At 37.3% G+C, this 17,118-nt stretch overlaps 3 protein-coding genes across 5 annotated transcripts; 1 reads left to right on the top strand and 2 right to left on the bottom strand.

Annotated features, from left to right (window-relative positions):
- Positions 1–855: 855 nt before the first annotated feature.
- Positions 856–3,106, bottom strand: ndufab1b (NADH:ubiquinone oxidoreductase subunit AB1b). The gene is made up of 5 exons (XM_057345172.1): positions 2,920–3,106; positions 2,398–2,520; positions 2,107–2,194; positions 1,195–1,300; positions 856–1,069 (listed from the first exon to the last, which is right to left on the bottom strand). Exons 1-4 carry the CDS (start codon positions 3,088–3,090, stop codon positions 1,209–1,211), a joined length of 474 nt encoding a protein of 157 aa, XP_057201155.1. The 5' UTR covers positions 3,091–3,106; the 3' UTR covers positions 856–1,069; positions 1,195–1,208.
- A 246-nt stretch (positions 3,107–3,352) lies between these two features.
- Positions 3,353–5,621, top strand: rpusd1 (RNA pseudouridine synthase domain containing 1). 3 transcript variants are annotated; one of them, XM_057345797.1, is made up of 6 exons: positions 3,353–3,662; positions 3,748–3,965; positions 4,068–4,191; positions 4,267–4,369; positions 4,964–5,065; positions 5,149–5,621. In XM_057345797.1, the coding sequence occupies exons 2-6, from the start codon at positions 3,784–3,786 to the stop codon at positions 5,529–5,531; spliced, it is 894 nt and encodes a 297-aa protein (XP_057201780.1). In that variant the 5' UTR covers positions 3,353–3,662; positions 3,748–3,783; the 3' UTR covers positions 5,532–5,621. The 3 variants fall into 3 exon arrangements, with proteins under 3 accessions (XP_057201780.1, XP_057201779.1, XP_057201781.1); XM_057345796.1 differs by having other exon boundaries at positions 3,772–3,965; XM_057345798.1 differs by having other exon boundaries at positions 3,353–3,642; positions 3,772–3,965.
- Positions 5,622–5,794: 173 nt separating this feature from the next.
- On the bottom strand, positions 5,795–7,762 carry dctn5 (dynactin 5). The gene is made up of 6 exons (XM_057345799.1): positions 7,606–7,762; positions 7,377–7,445; positions 7,160–7,278; positions 6,956–7,067; positions 6,770–6,872; positions 5,795–6,646 (listed from the first exon to the last, which is right to left on the bottom strand). The coding sequence occupies exons 1-6, from the start codon at positions 7,651–7,653 to the stop codon at positions 6,549–6,551; spliced, it is 549 nt and encodes a 182-aa protein (XP_057201782.1). The 5' UTR covers positions 7,654–7,762; the 3' UTR covers positions 5,795–6,548.
- Positions 7,763–17,118: the final 9,356 nt, after the last annotated feature.

Raw genomic sequence — 17,118 nt, forward strand, 5'->3', positions numbered from 1 at the left:
GTTTCTGTCTACCTTTTTGCTGTATTAATTGGTTACTGACAAAGTTTTTCACCTAAGAAATAAAAAGTACTTTGGGCATGTTTAAAATGAAGATGCAAGTTATATTAGAGTAGTTTACTTATTAATATACTCACCCTCATGCCATCCCAGAGCATCTACAAAGAATTTTTAAATTCCATAATGTAATAGCCACGGGACTCAACGTATTGAACCTCAAAAATGCACATCCATCATTAAATACATATTTCGAAGCGAAACTATAAATGTATGTTTGATAGTCGTTTTGAGCTTACTTTGCTACACTGAAAAAAAACCGCAGCACTAAAATCAAATAGGAAGCATGTCTGCTCTTGTGTCAGATGTGATTCAACTAGTTATAAGTGCTAGAACGGGATGACATTTACAGTACATTGAAACCATTTTCATTTTTTGATGTACTTTTCCTTTAATGCTCTTGAAAAATCATTTATACTGCACAATGGTGGGCTTTGACATTACATGACTAGTCATTATACACACCCTGCCCCTTCATTAGGTAATGTGTTGCAGAATAGATCAGATGAAATTTGAGGCAAATACAGCATTTCTGTAATAGCAGGGATATTAAAAAGATTGGTAATTACTTTTTTTGCATGGTTTGGTTTAAGATGGTAATCCGGTCTCAAACCTCATAATGGGTTGAACTAAAGTTATTATGTCTGGCCACTTAGAAAAACTGAGCAATAATGAAACCACTTAAAATAGGTAAAAGTATTTTAACTACAAAAAAAACCGCTGACATTATCAATTGACTTTGACCTTGAAATGAGGTTGTAGTAACACACTCCAACCACTAGAGGGACTAGCGAAGTCTCACATGTTAAAGAAAAACAAATGAATAACCATTTGTCTTAGATTTATTTAGTAGCTCAAGCTCATAAGAGTTTATAGTGACATTTTCATTAAATACAACAGTATACATGACAAGGCAGTTGACTCCATAAGAGACAAAAAGGGGTATGAAAGAAACTGGACACTGCGTAGATACAGCTGATCCATGTCCATATTGTTTAATGTTAATCTTCTGTACCTGAGGATATAAAAGAACATTAAACTTCAACACAATAAAAAATTATAATTTCAGATGTTTCGTGGGCTACATAAAAGCAGACAAAGGCCACCTACAATTTACACCTTAAATGACTGCACACTCACCATGTGACATGCTTCTATTCATACACGTCTTTTTTATCTGCAATGTACTGTACGATCTCCGCAGGAGTCATAAGCTTCTCAGCCTCTGCATCTGGAATCTCAAATCCTGTGGATGATCAATGTACAATCAATCAAACAACAGATGATTGTCTTTTCATTCAAAGCGGTCAAAGCAATAGTTCACAGTTTATTATTTCATGAAAATTTGCTGTCAACCTCAGGCTCTACCAGTTGTAGGGAAAATAGTTTCTTCAGTAGAATAGTAAAGATTTCTTTGGAAGGTCAAAAACAGATACAGAAAACACAAAATTATTCCATGCACCTTCTGGCAGTATATTCATGCCCTAAACGAAACAACAGGTCTGTGCGAGAAACTTATTTTTATTACCATTAATCTATAGCCTCCGCCAAATGTCCTTAATGCATCTGAAACTTCGGGGGAATCCAGTTGCTTCCATGTGCCCTACTCGATTTAACTCTCTTTCTAGGATTACTGGTGATAACGTTTTAAATAATATTGTACAATATTCAGTTTCACTTCACGAGAGGCAAATATATGATCAGGAAGCACAAGAATTACTATTGGGTTTGGTAAAGTTTGATGTGGGAATCTCTTTCAAATGCTGTTGTATCTGCATTTCAGACTCAAAAAAACTCAGGAATTAGATTTTTATGACCAACACCACAGTTTTAACTGAAAAATGTATTTGCTGTCCTGCTGAAGTGACAGTGTCACCTTGGATGTCCTAAGGGTAAATTAACAGCAAATTTTCTGCGAACTAACTAACCCTTTACTATTTGGTGGACAGAAGAAATTTAAGGACAACATACAGAGGCAGAAGAGTGAAATAACACTGAAGAAATGAAGAAACATCATCAAGTATCAGAAATACAGGAGAAACCCATACTAACCAAACTCATCTTCCATAGCCATGATAATCTCCACCTGGTCCAAACTGTCCAGTCCCAAATCTTTCATGAAATGAGATGCTTTTTGAAGCTTGGGGGAAAGTATATTATATCAGACATTTCACAAATACTTGTATCAACGTAACCAAGCAGTCATTCTAATTTTGTAACAGCAAATCTGTACGTCCATAGTACAGTATACTGTACACAAATGCCATAAAAAAGAAAATGATGTGAATGACCCACGCAACAAAAGAAAAGAAATAAAAACACAATGAAGTAAGCATTTCTCACCTTCTCAGGATTGATCTTGTCGTACAGTTTGAGGACATACATAACCCGGTCTTGGATGCTCTCTAAAGTGAGGGGTGGAAGATCTCCATAATGCCGACACAGCTGAATAGATGGCCCTGAAATCTAGACACGTGCAAAACAAAGGTGATAAGTCTCCAATCTTTTATCAGTTGTAGGTATTAAATGAAACAAAATGAAAATATTCAAGCGAGTGGCACCACATGCCACTCATAAGTTAGGTTGCATTTCTTAACACTGGTTAATAAGAGAACACAACGAACAGAACAGGTGCGGATGAAAGAAACAGATCAACTTTTACGTCCTATACATAATTACGATGAAAGTGTTTAAAACCGCTGCTTGAATGCGAAATATGTATATCTTTAATGACACTATATAAACTTTTGAAGAGCGGTCGCCAACTGTCATGCAGGACGAGATGTGTAGGAAAGACACCGGTAGGTCAATGTTAATCCAGAACTAGCAGGCCAGACAAACACTGGGCATCTGCAGAAAGCTCACCCGCACTAGTTCAGTCCACCTCGTCCCCTGACTGCATGACATGATAGAGAGCGCTCGATGGGTTGAGACGAGGGACGCACAGGCGGATCTCGTGAGCGCATTTCCCTGATTTAACCTTGCAGAAGCGCGAGCGATGGAGCGCACACAGTGTGCGAGCGCACGAGACGCCATGTTTGTAACGATGACTCCCACAATTCACTGCGACATAAATTTGGCATACGCATGCGTGTTTTGTGTTTTACACGTTTAAATTAGAGTGGTTAAATCTTGAACGTTGCTAAATAGTCATCGATTAGTTGACAGGTTTTAAATTATATTAAATTATTATTATGTGGAATAATGTATACGCGTGATTTAAATAAGTTGAACAAACGGGGCTTTTATTTTGAAAACGAAAAAACACGCACACACAAACGTGCAGTAGGTGGCGTTGTGCACAACGGGTGTAATGCCCCAAAAATCTAAGGACGAAGAAGAATAAGATGCACACACAAGTTAGATTTCAACAGAAGTAGTGTGTTCATTTCATCTTCGCTGATTTTAATTTTACACAACCAATGAAGAACATACATTTGTACGATCCAGTGTTTACTCAAAAGAAGATCTGCTGAATAAGACACCTCATCCAGAATGCGTCCTGCTCTAAACACGAAAACAAAACAGTTGGATCGATACAAGTAACGTTAGAAGATAGCGCGCACCAACTGTGCCCTTCTAAATCGGGTATCAAAACAGTCTGTATAGTAAGTTTTTGAACAGTCAGAAATCGGATAATCCACACCAGACCAGCGTCATATGTGTTATTAGATATTTTGTCATTGGTTGCAGAATTACCCTGGTGCTGTTTTGCAGGAGAAAGTGAACATGGAGCCTGCGAGTCTGGAGAATCTCAGTGTTTTGTACCACAGCGAAAACTATATAGTTGTTAACAAACACTGGGACATCCGTATTGACAGCAAAATGTGGTACGAGAAGCAGACTGTTCAGAGTCAGCTGAAGCATCACTTCCCAGAGCTTGCAGATCCTGGCACCTATTATGGCTTCAGGTCTTTTTCCCTTTGGTGTAATCTGCCACATTGAGTATCGTATGTGACCATTTATATGAGACAAGTACTTTATGTTTGTTTATATTCTTCTAATATCCTCAGGTTTTGTCATCAGCTGGATTTCTCTACAAGTGGAGCTTTATGTGTAGCACTGAATAAGGCAGCAGCAGGGCATGCATACCGCTGTTTTAAAGAGAGACTGGTTACCAAAGCTTATCTTGCGCTGGTACTGTGCCATTCAGTATTTTACTGATATAATTGTGAGATTTTCAACATACAAAGTCTTGTTTACTATGTGCAGGTCCGTGGCACTGTGGCTGAGGAAAGAATGACTCTGGACTTTGCAATTGGCAAGAACACAACAGAGGGCAAGACCCATATGATGTGCATTGAAGGAGCAGAAGGTCAGTATCCTTTATTGAATACTAGGGATGCTCCGATACCATTTTTTAAAGACCGAGTACAAGTACAGATATTTTTCCTGGTACTCGCCGATACGGATGCCTGTACCTGTATTTTTTTTGTGAGGTGCCAATTTTCCAAGCACCACCCAATGAAACTTGCCTCAAAACACATTATGAAAAAAAGACAATTTTATGTGCTTGTCACAAACTTTCAAAGCACAAATTTCAGTCAGTTCTGTCAGGTATGTCACGTGAAGTATCGGTCTTTGGTATCGGTATATCTATACGAGTACGAGTACATGGAGTATCGGGCCCAATACCGATACTGGTATCAGTGGATCCCTATTAAATACCTTAGCTAAGTTATCATTCACCTAAAAATTAAAATTATTTAACACAGATATGTATTTGCTTCCCCTCATGTCTTTTCACTATAGAAGAAGAGACTAGTCTTTTCTATACAATGAAAGTGAATGTGAACATTATGACAGTGAACAATTGTGTTCCAAAAAAACCATACAGTTTTGGGTTGAATACCATTTTTGCCATACCATCCCTTTAATACCAAAAGATTTACACTCTTATGTGCCATAGGATGTGAGAATCCTAAACCCAGCCAGACAGAGCTTACGGTTTTAGAGTATGGAGCATATGAAGGAGATCCAGTCACAAAAGTGCTTTTGCAGCCTCTGACAGGTATCAAATTTAGATTTGAACAATACACATGAAATTCATAAACCAATGTTTTCCAATTTAGTGAATACGCAAGTGCTTTACAGGACGGACGCACCAGCTCAGAGTCCACTGTAGTGCTATTCATCACCCCATAGTGGGAGATTACACCTACAGTCTACGGACAGACAACACTCCTTATCGCATGATGTTGCATGCGTACTTCCTGCATATTCCACAAGAGAAGGAACCAATCCAGGTTATAGCCCCAGATCCTTTTCTGCCCAGCCTGGACTCCAAATGGGCACCACAAAGGTGTGTGAACCCTCTAGATGATCTACTGAAGAATATTTTAACAGAGCCACAAGCTGAGATGAAAGAGAGCCAAGAAGAACCAGAGACAGTGCACAGGAGGAGCAGCAGCCCAGTGGAGAGCGAGGAACAAAAGGCTCAGTGTCAGCGGTGGTTGTGTGAATGGAATCTTGACTAATGAACTTTTATGCTTGGTAGCCTGCTGGTGTGCACTATACCAGGGATGCTACACCACAATGATTCCCTTCTTTTAAAGGCAGCTTGTACAGAAAAGCACGGATAGAGGCCTGACTTCTGATAACCTCCGCATTTTTCCAGTACACCACGTGTAAAAAGTGTACATGAGGTGTTGCTTATTGTATGAAAACCTATATAGGTTAAACTTTTACAGTTTTAAATCTATTTTAAATCATTTTACTTATTTGATTTTTATACATTGTTTTTGCACTTTGTTTGTGCCTACAATAATTTAAAATCATTTTTTCCCTTTCATTTAAGTGGAAGGGTGGTGCTTATTCCTATAGCTAAACTTTATGCAGCATGTTTTTAGAACATTCTTTGCATCTACAAAAAACAGCGGTATAAACAATCCCTACCTCACAAAAATGAGAAAATTCCGCTTTGGATACTAAAGTGTGTCGAAAATGCAGCTTTGGATACTAAAGTGTATCTATGCCTACACAGTATTTTTGTTGCATGAAATGTTATTTCAAAAAAGCCTTCAAAATACTGCTGTAGTCACTTGTAATGAATCAGTATATACCTAAAAAAAAAAACATTTATTAACAACTAGTGTTTTTGCACACAGAAAACATTTAGTGTCACAGGGATGGTAAAGCTAAGCATTGTAATAAATAAAGGCCATTCAGTCTATCAGCTGATCTTGGTCTTGTGATATTTTTCCAGGCATCCATGCCTGCCGTGTGCCTCGGCATGAGATGAGATCCATTTAACACAGATCTACACATGCTGAGAAATGCAGGTAATGCAAGATATGGTGCGTCTAATTTAAATACTGCTTGCTTATATTCTCTGTTAGCATAACCATGATAGATAGGGATTTTTACTGCAGATAAGTACAACTGTGCATTAGAACAGAAATTATGGTATGAATGTTCTTGTTGTAGAGCACAGGATGGGGGGGGACAGTCCATTAGTGCCTTTGGTCCCGAGAGAACAAAACTCAACTTTAGTTCTAAATTTGACTGAGAGGGAGGAACTTCTGGTAGTAACTCTTGGTAACATCGATCATCAGTTCCTGTGTACATTCAGGGAGCTCTCCTGAAAACAAACCTGAAATACAGAATCACAGAGAAGACATTAGACAAAATAATTCACTTGCAAAATATAATTAAAACACAAAATCACTTCAGTAACTAACAGAAAGCATAAAAAAATAATTTGTAGCATGCCCACCTGGACAACCAGAGAACACTGTGAATGGTGGAACCACTGTCTCTGGGGGAAGGACAGTATTATCCAATATCTTACAACAGTCCTTCAAGACGCAGCGTCGACCCTGAAATACAAGAGTCCTATTGTAAACACCACCTCCAGGTCAAAATATCAGTCACTACTACAAAACAAATGAAGGCTACTTACAATCACACAGTTCTTGCCGATGTGGACGTATGATCCTATCTGTGCAGCATTGACAACACAGTCCTCTTCTATGAACACATGATCTCCAATATGTAGAGGGAAGAAAGCCACCCTGATGTATACAAGCAAATAAACATAACTAAAATGACAACTTTTAGCCAGCTAAATGTAAAGTGAGTGCATAAGGACAGCAGCACTACTCACCCTTTGCTGAATTTCTTGAACGGTGGTCGGATTACGCTACGACTTTTAATGACACAATGTCGCCCAACTCTGACATTAGCAAGATCTCCTCTGATGATACAGTCATTCATCACAATAGTCTGAAAAAAATGCATTGTACCACACACAGTTAACGCATCTGCTTAAGAGAACTGAAGAAAATGATAATAGACTAATGAAGAAAAAAGATGTGACTCACTTTTCCGTTTAGTACAATGTTTTGACTGCCGCATAAAACCGACTGTCTGCTGACTTTATTGCCCGATGCCTACACAGATCAAATGGAAGGTTGTGATGCGAGTAGTAATTAAGTTAACTGTTACATGATCAAGATGGGACCCTTTGATACAGACATTAATTGTCATAACTAACCATTAATTTCTGGGAAACCCATGCCTAAATAACGTTAATTGGTTTTATTTACGTACCGTTTCGATGTATTCCGCCTTGTTGTATAATATTTCGCAAAGCTCCATCTCTGCGAATATTGTATTGTTTTGCTAGCTAGGCTCCTCAAATGACTAGAAGCTGTCAACCACCATAGACATAAGGTCAACCGCTCCCTGCTACTTCCGCTTCCGGTTAGCGCAAAAGAGTTGAGGCAGAGCATCTTGTAAAAATATAATAAAATGCTACTTTTTTAATCTGCGTCCTTGTTCAATTGTTTATTGTTTGAAACGTGTTTGAAAGCAGGATATTCCTATATCAACTGGACATGACTGTGTAACATAAATACTATTTAATTTAATTCATTTAATATAAGATTATATTTAGGGTTGGGAATCGATTCCTCTCTTCCTCACTCTCTCGTATATATTATATATAAAAATATTATAATCCATACATTATATATTTCAATATATTTTCTTCAAATATTTTTAAAATCGTGCATATTACTAACCTGCAAGACTCTCTTACACCGCAAGATGACGCTCCTGCATCGTGTCACAGTTTTCATACTCCGGGGACAGAGGCAGGCGGTGTATTAACGTGCTTTATTGATCCATTACAGTCTGCGCTCATGGGTTAAAATCCGTGATGTGCTTTGGTAGAGCACTAGAAAAGCATTCTGTGAAAGAGTTGTCAAAATGCGCGAGGCTATGTCCTACAAATACAGTGCACTGTGAATACAGAATGTAAGTTTTGTAAGGCAACCCTGTGCCTCAATATTATTATAATAGAGTTGTTTAGTGGGCTTGTTCTGTAGAGCCACCATTTTTAAACGGTCCTGTCTATTATGTAAGAGATTAAGTCCAGTTAAAATAACCTCTGCAGTATCTCTATAGGGAATACTCAACCCCCTCACCTGGACTAAAAACCGGGCGTTGTGTAAAACCGTCCTGTAATCCAGCTGACCACATCTGTCTGGTTAAAATTTCTAATAGTTATACAAATCCAGAGATCAGTTATCACAATATTATAGTGAAGGTCACATAGCCCTTGTATTGACTCAATAACTGTATTGACTTTTTAATCAGATCAACAAAGTAGGTATGACTACATTTGCTTGGTCATATGAGAACTACAGCACCACAATGCACACACTGCATATTCTATTCACCATGTGAACACCAGGAACAGTTTATATGTCTCCAAGAATATGGGACTGTCTCTGATTTTAAAGGGATAGTTCAACCAAAAACAAAAATTCTGTCAATTACTCACCGTTGCACTTATACGCACCCTGTTGTGCTTATACACACATATCCTTACTGTATTAAAGCAACATTCTCCTGACACTATGACCCGTGTACTATTTTTATCTCAGCCAGCACTGAGAACTTCACTGCTAAGTGAGGCATGGTTTAGCTGAAGAAATGTATGAAAAGATGCATTGAAAATACCACATTTGGTCATGAGAAAGGATGACACTTACAAATCTAAATAGCCATTGATTTAAAAAGCCTGGAGATATTTGACATGCACTTATAAGTCTGTTATGTGTTACTTATGTTAAAGAGATAGTTCACCCCAAAAATGAAAATTCTGTCATGAATTACTCACTCTCTAGTTGTTCCAAATCTGTATACATTTCTTTATTCTGCTAAACACACAGGAAGATATATGGAAGAATGCTTTTAACCAGACAGTTCTTAGACCCCATTGACTATCATAGTAGGAAAAATGACAATGGTAGTCAAAAGTGCCCCAGAACTGTTTGCTGTCCTACATTCGTTATATCTTCTTTTGTGCTCAACAGAACAAACAAACAAAAAAGTAATTTTTCTTACTATGATAGTCAATGGGGTCCAAGGACTGTTTGGTTAAAAGCATTCTTCCAAAATATCTTCCTGTGTGTTTAGCAGAAGAAAGAAATGTATACAGATTTGGAACAACAAGAGAGTGAGTAATTCATGACAGAATTTTCATTTTTGAGGTGAACTATCCCTTTAACATATACAGACTTATAAGTGCATGTCAAATATCTCCAGGCTTTTTAAATCAATGGCTATTTAGATTTGTAAGTGTCATGACCAAATGTGGTATTTTCAATGCATCTTTTCATACATTACTTCAGCTAAACCATGCCTCACTTAGCAGTGAAGTTCTCAGTGCTGGCTGAGATAAAAATAGTACACGGGTCATAGTGTCAGGAGAATGTTGCTTTAATACAGTAAGTATATGTGTGTATAAGCACAACAGGGTATGTAGATTCATGCCCTCATCCTACAGTTTAGTGATGACGGGTATAAGCTACCGTAATGCAGTGGCCAGGGTACAGAGCTTTATATAACGCACGCAGCCTCCATGTCTGTAGGCGACTCAAACCGCAAGAATCGGTTCAGAAGAGCCAATGCAGCCAAACTCAGGACTAGATCAAGTGCGGCTGAGTCGAGATGATTTGTTCTGCCTGTTCTTAGTGAGACAAGGAGACCTTTTCTTTTTGTACTTCAATTGTTATTTCTTTTACTCCCTTTTTTACCTCAACCCGTACAGAAATCCTAATTGAGTGTGTAGGCTTTGTTTCTGTTGAGCTGTTATGCAATGCTTGATGTTTTGGGAAAATGCTATCTAATGCCATTCCCTTTGCAACTGATTCATATGCATTGAGTCATGTAATTACTTTGCTGTTGTGCCAGATGAAATGGGTGCACGACATGGCATGCATGCTTTGTGTGATGCATAAATGATATACAATAAATATGGATATTGTTTACAAATTATTGTAGAACGTCAGTTAGATCATTTTGAAGGAATAAATAAATAAATTGATTATTTAGGTTTTATATTATCATGCTTTTATATAAAATTATTAAATATTTATTTCTATCATTTATTATTTATTTAGTTACATCCCACATCTGTTAAACATGCTTTGGTTTTTGAAAAACAATGGATACTTTTGATATCTCCTGTAGTGTGTGTCCTGTCCTTGCTTTGGTGCTCCACAGTGAGGTGACCTGATTTTCAGGCGCTGAGGGAAAGTCCTTTCTCAGCGGAGGTTAAGGCCGCCCATCTGAGTCAGACTGCTTCATTTATAAGTGGCATTACACTGAATGTCCCTTTCCTGTTTTAACATCAATTCGGGCAATTGTGGTCTTCTGGGACTATATGCCATTTATTTGTACCTACAAAGTACATGTTTATATAGACGGTTTTAAAGCAACAACATAAACAAACGTTAGCCTACTGCGCATGCATACTTTTGCAGCCCAAATTTAATTTCAGGTAATTTCAGAGTCCCTGCAGATTATTTCTGAAAACAAGAAATAACAAGTAAATTACATTTCTATTAAGTTAAAAGTCTAGTAATATTTTGGGTTGCCAGTAGAAGAACCATTACTTGGCTAAACTTAAATGCGACAAAGTTACACGACCCATTCAACAAATAGTTTATTTGATAAAATTAATATACAATAAAATTCAACAAATTGTTTATTTAATACAATTAATATACAATAAAATATCAATATAAATTACTATTAATATGAGTTAAATATAATATAAAGTTATATTATTAGCCACTTAGGGTTATGCAAACACAGACCGGAAGTTAACTTTGGGTCAGGTGTGTGCGTCAGATGAAACCGTCAATACTTGCAGAATCTGTCTTTTTTTTAGCACCACAAAGATGCACAACAGATATGTACCAGTATTTCATTAGACGAAGTAATAATTCCCCAATTTATCCTGACTACTATTAGCCTTTTACTACAATTATGTGGGAATGATTCCCGTAATTGTCCCGAATGAGCTGGCCAGAGGTGTAAAGAGTACCTGAAAACCATACTTGAGTAAAAGTACAGATACCTTGCAGTGAAAATTACTCCATTACAAGTTACAAGTCACCAATTCCAAAACGACTTCAGTAAAAGTCTTCAAGTATCTGATTTGAACAGTACTTGAGTATTTGACTCATACTGAATGTAGGCTCAAAGCAGCACTAGTCCTCAACACTTAAGAGACGTGTCAATGAAAAACAAGAAACAGTCGATTCGTGAGGAGAGCAATCGCATTTATTTTCTTAAATCATAATAAGACTGAACACCTCAAAATTGCAACAAATCATGGTCGACACCATAACCTACATCTATTACAAACACCCAAGTCTCATTTAAGCTCAAGTGCTCATAAGTAAGCCAACATTCTTCAAAAAGGTCTCTTCAATATAACGGATAAATAAAATAATGTTAGGTAAAATTAAAAAGTCAAAGCCAGCGATTGTCAGCTACCTGATAATGCACTCGTATTCACATAAAGAAGTAAGGGCAAAATTCACAAGAAGTACCTTTAATGCCCTTTAAATGGCAATATTAATTCTTCTGTAGCAAAAATAAACTGCTGCAAAAAAAAAATAGGTGCCATGCAAAATGTAATGTGTAATTGCATTAGTCATTACAAATGTAGTGGAGTAAAGCGTACATTTACTTGTTCAAAAATGTAGTCAAGTAGAGCGTAAAAGTTGCTAATATCTTTAATACTCAGTACAACTACAAAGTAGCCAAAAGATACTTAAGTACAGTAACTAATTACATTTACTCCAATACTTTACACCACTGTGAGCTGCACATCAAATCATTATTAATCATCAACTTAAATGTGCATTGCATTCTGGGAAGCCCAGGGTTTTTGTCACGATCACATTCCTCAAGAAGTATGCAAACTTATTTTATTTTGCATTGAAACAAACACAGCACTGTCTTGGTAAATAATCTGCCATATGGCCTATATACAGTATATCAAGTAAATGGTAGTGAATCAAATTGATTCTAAAATAAAACGGCTGTTCCGAAGTATGTTTTTAAACAATTTAACATCCTGGTATTCTGGAATACACCATCATGCTGATATAACTAGTAAAAATATGTATTAATTGAAAATCTACCATCTAGAAAGTGAAGGTATCATAAAATGTTACCAAGAGTTACATAATTGCATTATGCAAGTAGTTACGTTTATAATCCAAACTACAGATTGGAGAGGTGATGTCTTCATGGTGACATCAGCACTGACTTCAGGTATTAGTTGTAACATAGTGTGCTGTGCCCAAACAATGTTGCATAACATTTAAAATCAGCCCTTATGTTAGTTTGTGAGTGATTTCGGTCAACAGTCGTGCACAGGTAATACCCTTAAAAGCGACTGTGATGAAATATCCTTTGCTTGATGTGTACTCGTGACAGCATCAAAGTTTGGCATCTCTCCGACGCCCTTAGCATCAGTCTGTTGGACGTGTCTGCAGGACCGGCCTGATTGGTTGACATCTGGCTGTTGTGTCACTTTGACAGCTATGTTGCAAAGTGGCTCGTGGCAGGTGTGTCCTGTCAAGGGGAAACGTACAGACACACACGCGTCCCAGCAGTCTCTGGATAGCGGACCTCTGGAGTAATAATACTAAAACATCTCTCGGTTTCTCTCCATCAGCCGCCGGCACAATGCAGGGGTCTTTTCTTCAGGCCCACTGCGAAGAGCCCATCATGACCACTGATTGGGGTCTTCCTCTGATCATTGCTCTTCTGTTGCTAGGGCTCCTGTACGGCTTTCTTTACCTTCCTGCTCTCACCCAAAGAGCCTTGCTGGAGCAAGCCATCACCAACCAGAGCGACAACTTGGATTTCCTTCCAAAAGAGGACTGAGTTCAGTTTGCATATGGATCGATGCAACTATTGTGGTCATCTGTTATGTCATCAGTCTTCTGTACAAGTAATCTGAACCTTGAAACCTGTGAAACACCAATTCTTGATCAGATGGTGCAAGGCGGCTCCAAACGGTTCTTTTAGTTTTTTGTATTATGCATTGTAAGACTAAAACTCCATGAATAACTTTCGAGATGTGAATGATGAATTGTATTTTAGCACAGTTTGAGGAGGAGGAGGACTGCGATTTTTCAGCCTTGTGTTTTTGGTCCATCCCGAGGGAGAGGAATTTGTCATACAGTCATCATCAGAGCTGCTTATCATGTCTGCTCGAAATAACCATTACGATATTAGAGTTTGTAAATGTTCTGTTTAAAATCCCTGCTCAGTCAAACTAGCCCCGGAGTCTATTCAATCTGAGGAAGGTGGGTGCCTTTGTAAAAAAAAAAGGATAAAAAGAGATAAAACATCGATTATTTTGACAATGTAATTATATATGTAAAAACTACTCTGATTGACAGAACTGTGTCTGTGTCAGATCGTAAATATATATGTAATGTCTGTTTACCCTTCTACCCGGAGATGTTGTTTTATTCTTTTCATCTCCAAGAAGTTTTTCATTCATCTTGTTCAACAAATTGTTAATATTGCATATCATCTATTTCATCTATGAATCTTGTGGTTGCTTCATGTTCAAATGAATTGTTTTTACAATAACAAGATATCTTATGAATGTCCAAAAGGTATCATTTAAGATATTATTTAATGGTGTAATGTGAGGGTGTGTCTACATTATACATGATAATTGAACTGGTGCTTCATTTGTCATCATCGAAGTGAATGTGGCGGAGCTGACTGTGATGAGATTTGTGTTCAGACATGTTCGTGGAATAGGAATAGATGGGGGGCAGACTTCTTCATTACTGAACTCAAACTCCACAGTGATGTCACGAGAGAGAGAGCGAGAGCGAGAGAGCGAGAGAGCGAGAGAGCGAGAGAGCGAGAGAGCGAGAGAGCGAGAGAGAGCGAGAGAGAGCGAGCGAGGGGGGATTCATACAATGAATATTGGCTAGTAATATTTCAAAACTAATACTGGAGTGATTTTGTTATTAAAATATGTTATTAAAAACAACAAAAACATTCTATTAATTGACTATGAGACCTTACAAAAAATGTCACAAAGAACATTTTAATATTCCCAGTTTAACTTTAAATAGCTATGACATTAATCAAACCAACAAACATATATGCAATTTAATAAATGTTTTTTAAAACTAAAGCTTCTTAGTAAATGGCCTATGGAAATATTTTTCTATATCCTCTGAAGTGCTTAAGACATTATAGGAGAAAGGCTTCAGTGGATTTCCGGGATCATAGTGCTTTTGTATGGTGAGTTAAACTGATTTCATCAACAGCCTTCAATAAAAAGATCTATTTTGTTTTATTGTATTCACTGAGAGTGCCACATCATCAGATTAGCATTTAATCCCTCTCACTGTCTGTCACCATGAATCTCACTTGTTCATGCATGTATTAGTCTATGAGTATGTACAGTATGTATGAATTTTGTTTTTATTATAATGTGTCCATTATAGTGTGTAGCTATACACTACTGGTATTGTTTTAACAGATAAGTCTTCTGAAGCCTTGTGTAAATGACGACAGAATATTTATGGGCGAACTAACTCTTTCATACAAAACAGAAAAACTGTTTAACTCAAATTTTAAGAGTAGCATTCATATTAGTAGTAAATATATTTTGCCCACTATAATGTGCCATAACTGGGACATTACATTTACCTGAATGCATGCAAAATGATTAATACCAGAAAAACAGTAATAACAGAAAAAATGCTTTGTTGATCTGGGATGCAGTTCTATTTGCTAAATGACTATCTTCTCTGGTGATTTTAGGAGTTGGGAGGAGGGGTGGCTTTTCCAGATAAGGCTTATGCAGAAAAGATGCCCTAAATGTGTGTTCATGTGGGCTAATGCCTGAAGACAGAGCCATTAAAGTTTTACTATTCAAGCAATGTTTTATTGAGCAGCTTTCTCTTGACTGGGAGATGCCAAAAGCCAAGCGACGGATTTTGCAGCAAATGCGCCTTTATTGTTGTTTAAATGAAAACTTAATAACAGAGGAGAATGAGTTTTTGTTGAAATATGCATTTGAGAGAAAAGTTTGCATCAGCATCAGGCCTTGGGTTTGTGTTTTTACAATTTACCAGAGATAAAAGATTTTACACAAAAATACACTGTGGCTCAGTGGTTAGAGCATGGCACTAGCAACGCCAAGGTCAAGGGTTTGATCCCAGGGGATTGCACATAGTCAGAAACAAATGTATAAAACAATGCAATGTAGGTTGCTTTGGATAAAAACGTCTGCCAAATGCATAAAAAAAGATAACTTTCTCCATCAATTACTTACTCATCCACTATCATACAATTAGTCGACCCATTTCGGCCCTGATGGTAGAGCGGAGAATGGGAAGAGCTGAGATGATAGAGCTGGATAAAGAAGGACGCGGCACTTGACACGTCTTCACTACAAAATTTCAAATGCTATTAGATTATTAATGATAATCTTAAATCTATAATTTCCTATTCGTTTTTGCCCATTGCTTGAACACTTTTTACAAAACTTCGGCTCATTGTGTCAAAACTTTACACACAAGCACACAAGACACAACACTGGGAAATAAACCATTCACATCTATGTCAAATTGAAACTCTGCTATCAAAACCTAACAATCCTTTGTCAAAATGTCACTCTAATGACAAAATGATACACACTTGCATCATATGAATACACTTTCAGATTAGCAGCAACACACTAGTGTACTTTATATAAAACACTGTAGTCTTTAATTTTCACTGTTTTTATTCAGTTCATCGGTTAGCATTCTGTGAAGCTCATGCAACACTTACAGTTTTTGTTATGTATTTTTCCAACAAAGATTTTCACAACAACCAAAAATGAAAGTACTGAAAGGTTACAAATGACATCAACTCAATACTGTACATCACAGTGCTATACTTTACAGTACAGTACAGTAAATGCAGTAACGCAAAAATAAAAATAAAATAAAACCAAAATACACTACTGTAAATAACTTGCTCTCCCTGCCTCCATGCTTGCAAAGTTGTCAAAATGGCTCAACTGAGGCCTATTTATGGCTGGCTGATTGGTGTTCAGTTTTGTAAGTAAGATTTTTCAGGTGTGTGTCTAAGTGTTTTCAATCACCCAATGTGTTTTGTATTTTGAATAGATGTGTTTTCCCAATGGTACCCATGAGATTTCATTTATGAACGAAGTGTCTTATGTGTGAAATAGTGTGTAGTGTGCAGAAGCAAGTGTGTTGCAGAATTGCAACTAAAGTGCAAAGCAGCGCTTTTGTTTAAGGTATGGTTACACTGTGTTTAAGGTATAGTAACAAAAGCTTCAAGTTTTGTTACTTTGGTCTAAGCATGTGTCTATAGTGTTCAAGCAATGGGCAAAAACTGTAGTAAGTTTATTTATTTTTTATTTAGCCTTGTTGTGCAAGCACTGTCGAGCTTGTGCAGAGGCAGCAGCTTTTGCCAGAGGGGAACTGGAATCCCCTGGTTGGGCCTGGGTTCTCCTGAAGTTTTTTTTCTCGATTAGAGTTTTGGGTTCCTTGCCACCGTTTGCATACTGTTTTTTGCACTATTTGCCTGGCTGGGGGGCTGCTTTAGAATTAGAATGTTAAAGTTTTACTTAATTAATATTGCATATAGGAATTTATAGTCTGTTTAATATTTGACCTGTGTTTCTCTCTCCTTTATCTTAAATGTGTGCTTTCACTGTGCGTGCGTGTGTGTGTGTGTGTGTGTGTGTGTGTGTGT

Source organism: Triplophysa rosa, linkage group LG11 (genome assembly GCF_024868665.1).
Source record: "Triplophysa rosa linkage group LG11, Trosa_1v2, whole genome shotgun sequence".
In the NCBI taxonomy this organism is placed as follows: Eukaryota; Metazoa; Chordata; class Actinopteri; order Cypriniformes; family Nemacheilidae; genus Triplophysa; species Triplophysa rosa.

Coding starts and splice junctions, on each gene's coding strand:
- dctn5 (XM_057345799.1), bottom strand. CDS start 7,653: ATGGAGCTTTGCGAAATATTATACAACAAGGCGGAATACATCGAAACG. Junction 7,446..7,605: donor AGGCGGAATACATCGAAACG/GTACGTAAATAA, acceptor TGATCTGTGTAG/GCATCGGGCAATAAAGTCAG. Junction 7,068..7,159: donor TTCAAGAAATTCAGCAAAGG/GTGAGTAGTGCT, acceptor TGTATACATCAG/GGTGGCTTTCTTCCCTCTAC.
- ndufab1b (XM_057345172.1), bottom strand. CDS start 3,090: ATGGCGTCTCGTGCGCTCGCACACTGTGTGCGCTCCATCGCTCGCGCT. Junction 2,195..2,397: donor ACAAGATCAATCCTGAGAAG/GTGAGAAATGCT, acceptor CTTTCCCCCAAG/CTTCAAAAAGCATCTCATTT. Junction 1,301..2,106: donor GGCTATGGAAGATGAGTTTG/GTTAGTATGGGT, acceptor GATCATCCACAG/GATTTGAGATTCCAGATGCA.
- rpusd1 (XM_057345797.1), top strand. CDS start 3,784: ATGGAGCCTGCGAGTCTGGAGAATCTCAGTGTTTTGTACCACAGCGAA. Junction 4,192..4,266: donor CCAAAGCTTATCTTGCGCTG/GTACTGTGCCAT, acceptor TACTATGTGCAG/GTCCGTGGCACTGTGGCTGA. Junction 4,370..4,963: donor GTGCATTGAAGGAGCAGAAG/GTCAGTATCCTT, acceptor TATGTGCCATAG/GATGTGAGAATCCTAAACCC.